General features: G+C 40.4%; 1 protein-coding gene across 1 annotated transcript; it reads right to left on the minus strand.

Moving 5' to 3' along the window:
- Nucleotides 1-3,382: 3,382 nt before the first annotated feature.
- LOC121919886 (protein ALP1-like) lies at nt 3,383-5,016 on the minus strand. The gene is made up of 2 exons (XM_042446883.1): nt 4,668-5,016; nt 3,383-4,090 (listed from the first exon to the last, which is right to left on the minus strand). Exons 1-2 carry the CDS (start codon nt 4,950-4,952, stop codon nt 3,383-3,385), a joined length of 993 nt encoding a protein of 330 aa, XP_042302817.1. The 5' UTR covers nt 4,953-5,016.
- Between the last annotated feature and the right edge of the window lie 2,055 nt (nt 5,017-7,071).

Genomic DNA, 7,071 nt, shown 5'->3' on the forward strand with positions numbered 1-7,071 from the left:
ATTTTAAGAACACAAGGAAGCTGGATAGAAAATTTTCAAAAGAACATATAGAATGCTTGCTTAACAAAAATAGATCCTTACAGATAATCCATTATCTGAAAGGGGTGCCTAATTTTAATCTCCCTGTTACACTTGCAAGAAATGGCTTATCAATGATATAGATGAACAATATTTCCTTTATCTCCCCTACAGAAAATCAAGAGGATGACATCTTTACAGTGGTGAACATGTCTCCAAATACACGTCTGCAAAGAATAAGGAACAGAAGTAGAAGAGCGGTGAGGGGTGAACTAATAGCGAGAACCATCATGGAAAATACCAACCAGCAAACGGAAATTAGTAGACAGCTGCGGGAGAATCTGCAGAAAGAAATTTTACTAAGGATGGATGAAAGTGCCCGTAAGGAGAGCGAGTTGATAAATATAATGAAAGAGGATGTGCTTTCGAGCAAAGAGGACAGAAAACAATTACTTCATTGCATGTCTACTATTGTTGATCTATTAAGTAAGAGCAGACCACCCACTAGCCTAAACATTGACAATTGCCATGCTGACAATTCAGGAGTTCATTCTCAAACCTCTGAAATCCTGGTTCCAGAAACTTTGCCACAGCTACAAGGAGGACCATATTCAAGCAAATATACAAGGATCAAAGAACATGTTGACTACCATAACAGTCGTCCTACTCTGTTTGGACTGACAATGTATAATAATAGCAGTGATAGTGAAACAGATGATGACCTAGTACCCCTACATAATAATGGAGACATTGAATATGCAACCCCAGAGAAAAATAGGAGCAGCACTGGTAAAGACCAAGATGATAATCAAATTCCAGAAAGCAGTATGTTGTCTGTCACACATGTGGATTCTGTAATTCAGGGAAATTACTCACACTCGGAAATTGAACCACAAACACAAAGCCAATGGTTGTTAACCCAGTCAGAAGAATGTTCTCAGTTTGCTAATAAACGATCTCGCAGATGTATTAAAAAAAGGCAAAGGTACTCACCTTAGAACTGTGGGTTAGGGAAAGAATATTCCTCTTACACGTAATTCTGCACTGCGTTCCTGTGGCACCACATTTAAATGTTTGTCCCTATAGTTAATATTATATAATATTAATATGATATTAATATAGTTAATATGTTAATATATTAATATAGTTAATATAATATCATGCATGCAGCAAGTAATAATATATAGAAATGATGGGCCATATCCCCTGGTTATAGGGATCTGTTTAAAAAGCTTACAATCAAATATATACGGACAAGAGATATCAGAATGGAAATATGAAGGGTTTGCTATTTGTTGGTATTGTTTATATAGTTACATAATGTACTGACACATGTTGCCAGCATTTTTCCTATAATAACAAAGAAAAATGGATGTTTATCACACTGATCTTTTATTGTGATACTATTCCACTGTGGCAGGTCAAGCTGCCTCCTGTTGCAATCTTGGATCGGAAGAGTTAAAGATTTTTTTTTTTTGGAATTCCCAGGAAGACATCTTCTCTGCCTGAGAGTTCTACATTCCCCTCCCTAAACTAGCTAATCTTAGGCCTGTTACAGACTGCCAAAATAAAGCTGATTCGGGTCTCTTTGGAGGTATGCTATTTAAATGATGCATGGGTCCTAAGAGTCCAGAGGTCGCACCAAAGTCACACCCCATTCCTAAGCACCGGAGTGCAGTTTTTGGTGCAGCTTGTGGATTCTTAGGATGCATGTATCATTTAAATAGCATACCTCCAAAGACACCCAAAGCAGCATGATTTTTGCAGTCTGTAACAGGCCCTAGTCTGCAACATGAGATAGCAGGAGCATGCATAGTGGAATAGTAGCACTCCAAGATTATACCGTGACAAGCACCGTTATTGCAGTAACATGCATTACAACGTTGCCCGTATATGTTCTCGTTTGATAGTTGAATGTTCCCAATGTGGGATTTCTAAACTAATAAACTGCAGCTAACACAATCTCCGTGAAATCAAAAAATGAATCTAAGCAATCAAAGTGTTCGAGATATTTCAATGTTGTTCTATATAGAAATGGGTGGACTGCATGGTTGTCTATAATAACGTAGTACAACAGGACACTGGGTGTACTGTACTCTGTAGTATTAAATGTTGTTGTCCTTGATGTGAACAAGCGTGCATTACAAGCACTGCCGTGTGGATTGTTGAAGAACCATTCCTGTCTGATTGGTTTTAGAAAGTGCTTAACTGTACCGTCAGAATAGCTAGAAATGGAAATTTTTACTAAACCGGATCCCAGGTTAATTTGGATAGGTATGGCAATTCTATACATATTCGCACCTTACAACGTGACCTAACAGATGTAAAGGCTACGGAAAGTTAAAGGGAAAATGTGTGAAAGGTGTGTGTATGGAGATTAATCTGGGATGTTATTGTATATGTATCGCAAGGTAGGAGTCCGTCTCCAGGTAGTTCTTAAGTAATGTCAAGCCTATATACGATATGCAGAGTTTACGATATTAGCATGTGATCAGATACATATCGTTAACCAATGATATTGTTCACAGACTTTGCAGTCTACCTTTTTTCTTTTTAAAAAAATGTTTCGATTACATTTTACTGCCATATTTCTAACTATGCTGTTTATCGCACCAATCTCTTAAACTGCAACTATTCCACTTTCATTCCTGTAGCTGCCTCATGTTGCATTCTTGGATTGGCAACTTTAAGGAGTAGTATTTTGAATTCTCATGAAGACATGTGGTCTGCCTGCGAATTCTAAATTCCCCTCCCTGGGACGCCTACTCCAAGAATGCAACAACAGGAGGCAGCTACAGCAGTCAAAGTGGGATTGTACCAAGTTAATAGTATTTTGAGAGAAACAGCGAATTATAAATGCATTCATTCCCCGTTTTCTAGGAAACACTACATAGTTAATTCCTCAAAACCTTTATTGTTCTTTCATGTGGAGAACTAGAAATAAAAACATGTAATGTTCCAAATATATTGCTGCATATGTACACATGAACAGAGACATGCACTAACTGTTCTTTATTGTTGTTCTATTTTTTAAAATACATAACTGTTAATGGTTAACAATATCGTTGTGTTTGCTTTCTTTGACATAAACATATTTGTGTTGAACAATACAATAACCCTACAGAAACATATACATTTTCTGTAGCTGAAATAGATTGAACAGTAAGGTTCAGCAACGCTATTTACACTATGACAGGCTACCTGTCCCATATTATTCCAGGAATTAATTATTGGGAAATCTTGAGATCGCATCATGTGAAACGTAAAGAATGTTACATTTGAATATGAAAAGGAAGTAATGTCACAAAAGGAACATTGATGACGATATTCTTTTTTCGTAGCTTCCAGTACAGTACTAAAAACTTTATCGCCGCAAATTCGTAAACATCCATCCAGCAATTGCATTTCTTATCTGTTCGCCCTCCCTTTTCCTGTTAATATCATACTGTTTCCGATTGGCATGCATGGGTGGTAGAACAATAGGAGCTGGTGCCTCAATGTCATCATGAAGCACCTCTCCGTTAGTAACACAAATGTTGTGCAAAACAAAGCAAGCCGCAGTCACAGTAACAAAGTTTTCTTCTTTCACTGTGAGTCTGCCAGCAAGGCAGCCCCATCTGCTTTTCAAATGGCCAAAATCTTTTTCCACGATGTTTCTTGCCCTGCTTAATGATTTGTTAAAGTACACCTGTTCAGGGCAGTTCGGAGCAGGAAACGGCCTCATGAGCCATGGCTGTATAGGGTATGCTCCATCCCCAATTATCAATGGTGGAACACGCACATCAGCAATATTGATGGTGGGATTGCCAGGAACAAAGTATCCTTCATCCATGGCATGCCACAAAGCGGAGTGCCTGAAAATGTGGCTATCATGCGCTCTCCCAGTATGTCCCAGTTCCACGTCGATGAATCTTCCGCGATGGTCAACTGTCCCTTGTACCGTGATGGAGTATCCCTGCTTATGATCGAGGTATTCTTCCTCCCTTCCACATGGTGGGCTAACTGGAATATGCGTTCCATCAATTGCCCCAACGCAATGAGGGAAGCCCTTGTTAAGGAAACCGTCCATTATCTGAGTGAACATTAAAGAAAAATAACCGTTGCTGTATGTTATGCTGTGATATACATGCAAAATAAACATTGCTGTTTTTGGGCAGCCAGTCATACACATTACATGTCTAGTTGTCAGCTGCAGAACATGTAACATTAACATTTCTATACTATTGCTTTTAAAATTTAAATGTTATATAATCTTTCCAAAAAAATAGACATATAATCATGGAGTTGGAAGAGACCCCAAGGGCCATCCAGTCCAACCCCCTGCCATGCAGGAAATCAAGATCTAAGCATCCCCATACCAAAACTAGGGACAGGTTTCATGAAGTAACTGCAGCAATCAGTGTAAATTTTCTTTACACGTAAAATATAAAAACATTACCCTACAGCGTTCTATCTAAATCATTGATGTTATTGATGTTTGTGTGCATGTACAGGTGTATATATGGTTGTAATGAAATCACTGTATGCGTGTATGCATGTCTGTGCTGGGATGCTGCATACACAAATCAACATTACACAATATAATAATATCTTACTTCCAATATTACAAATGCAATGATTTCTAGTTTGATAAAAATGGAAATAATTACCGTGTGATAATTTCCAAGCTGAATAGCTTTTTTTAGAAGTCTCTTTTCAATCACCAGACAAACCTCCACAGCAATCTCGGCAACCGATGATCTCCCAACTTCAAATCTGGATGCCACTTTATGGTACAAAAGAGGGCTCGACAACCACCACAACGTCATTGCCACCCTCTCTTCTACAGAGATTGGCTTCCTCATTCTACTGCAGCTTCTCTCAAGGTCGGGCTGGAGCACTTGTACCAGAACAAAAAAAATGGCACGTTTCATTCTGAAATGTGTCTCCCACATGTCATCAGCCCACAGTGTCAGAACCTCCTCACGCCACCAATTCTTTTTAAGAATTGGACGTAACCACCATCTCTGCGGTGATGGAAAGGTAGATAGCCATTCCAGCAGATCTGTGGGGGGAACGTCCTCTGCATCCATGAGCTCAGCAAGGGCATGCCTGAGAGCTATTTTTCTAAAATGCAAGCGGTAAAACAGTGCCCTCCTTCTTCTCCGTTCCCGCTCCATAAACAGGTAATGGGCAATGGCATGGAGAAGAACCAATACATGGGAATCCATGCCGACAGGGAATAAGGAGGGAAAAAGAATAACCCAAGCTCCCTTTCGAAACCGCGCGCCAATTTTTTCCTGAACTGCCCATGCGCAAAGACAGGGGGTGTTCGGGGCGTCATCGGGATGCGACCCGGCTGTGCGGTGAAATCCATTCACAGCGAGGTCTATAAACGACAACAGGTCATTCTATTGAAAAGCGGAGTGCGATAGCGATCGTTCTTGTTGCGATCGCATAACGCTGACAACACTTAATGCGATAGCGTTCGTCGTCAGCCCGTTTCCTGATCTGTCCGGCTTGTAGACATGAACGGAATGGGAAAACTGTAAGTGCGATAAGGTCCCATATCTCCTGCGTCTTGCCTGCTATGTTCCCAAACACTCTTCCTGCCCACCTATTTTGGGATTGTCCTACATCCAATCACTGTTTTGTTAATCTGAATTTAAGACCATCAAATAGAATCACCCTTTTTGTCAATCCCAAGGGAAAGCAGTGAAAATCCTTTGTTCTTCATGTGGGAATATTAAATACCCTGTGATGGCACCTAGCAGGATATAAATATCCACCTTGCACATATCCAATTTGCAATTGCAATGAGCAGCTATCAGAGCTCTGTCCAAAGCCTCCACTTCCCATATCACCCTCAGATGTTATCTGGGTCACTCAAAATTTTTCTTGGATTCATCTACAGGAGTCCCCCCCCCTCCCCGATTAATCTTTATTTGAATTTCAAATTCATCTACAGGATTTGTAAATATCACCCTTTCTGCAACACTAAGCATCTGCTATCCAGTTTTCAAATCTTCATTTTGGTTAGCCTTGTATGATGTCTCAGAGTGAATTGTTACTGTGTGTTTATGTGCTCTTTTGCCTATTTCTAAATAAAACCTTCTTTATTCACCACACTTGGGCCTGTTACAGACAGCCAAAATAAAGCTCCTTAGGGCTGGAGCGTGGCTTTGGTGCGACTTCTGGACTCTTAGGACACATGCATCATTGAAACACTATACATCCACTGTGACTCGAAGCAGCTTTATTTTGGCTGTCTGTAACAGGCCTTGGAGTCCTCCTTCAGTTAGCACTGGTATATGTAGTTGTAAACTGTTCCTTAGTTAGCACTGGTATGCAGAGTTGTAAACTGTTCTCACAGGCCTCCTCTGACCTAAGCACTTCCCTCAGCATTTAAGGAGATGCTAACACAATTGGTGGGGACACCAAGTTTCCCCGATCATTTTGGGTAACAATGTGCTTGCGCATACAGGCCAAAATAAAGCTACTTCGAGTCATAGAATCATAGAATCATAGAATCGTAGAGTTGGAAGAGACCACTAGGGCCATCCAGTCCAACCCCCTGCCATGCAGGAAATCCAAATCAAAGCATCCCTGACAGATGGCCATCCAGCCTCTGTTTAAAGACCTCCAAGGAAGGAGACTCTATCACCTTCCGAGGAAGTGCATTCCACTGTCGAACAGCCCTTACTTTGGAGTCACTTTGGAGGTATGCTGTTTAAATGACACATGCATCTTAAGAGGCCAGAAGCTGCGTCAAAGCTGAGCTCCGGTCCTTAAGACTGGAACATGGCTTTGGCCCGGCTTCCGGCCTCTTAGGACATGTGTGTCATTTAAATGGCATACCTCTAACGTGACCCAAGGCAGCTTTATTTTGGCCTGTCTGTTCGGGTCCAACATTCGCTACCTAAGAAATGGGCAGCTGACTTTGTACTGAGGGCAGGGAACCGTCTAACTAAAAGGATTGCATGTACAGCGCTGTGTAAATTTACAGCGCTTCATAAATAAAGGTTAATAATAATAATAATAATAATAATAATAATAATAATAATAATAATAATA

The sequence above is a fragment of the Sceloporus undulatus genome, chromosome 1 (assembly GCF_019175285.1).
Source record: "Sceloporus undulatus isolate JIND9_A2432 ecotype Alabama chromosome 1, SceUnd_v1.1, whole genome shotgun sequence".
In the NCBI taxonomy this organism is placed as follows: Eukaryota; Metazoa; Chordata; class Lepidosauria; order Squamata; family Phrynosomatidae; genus Sceloporus; species Sceloporus undulatus.

Coding starts and splice junctions, on each gene's coding strand:
- LOC121919886 (XM_042446883.1), bottom strand. CDS start 4,952: ATGTGGGAGACACATTTCAGAATGAAACGTGCCATTTTTTTTGTTCTG. Junction 4,091..4,667: donor AGCTTGGAAATTATCACACG/GTAATTATTTCC, acceptor ATGTTCACTCAG/ATAATGGACGGTTTCCTTAA.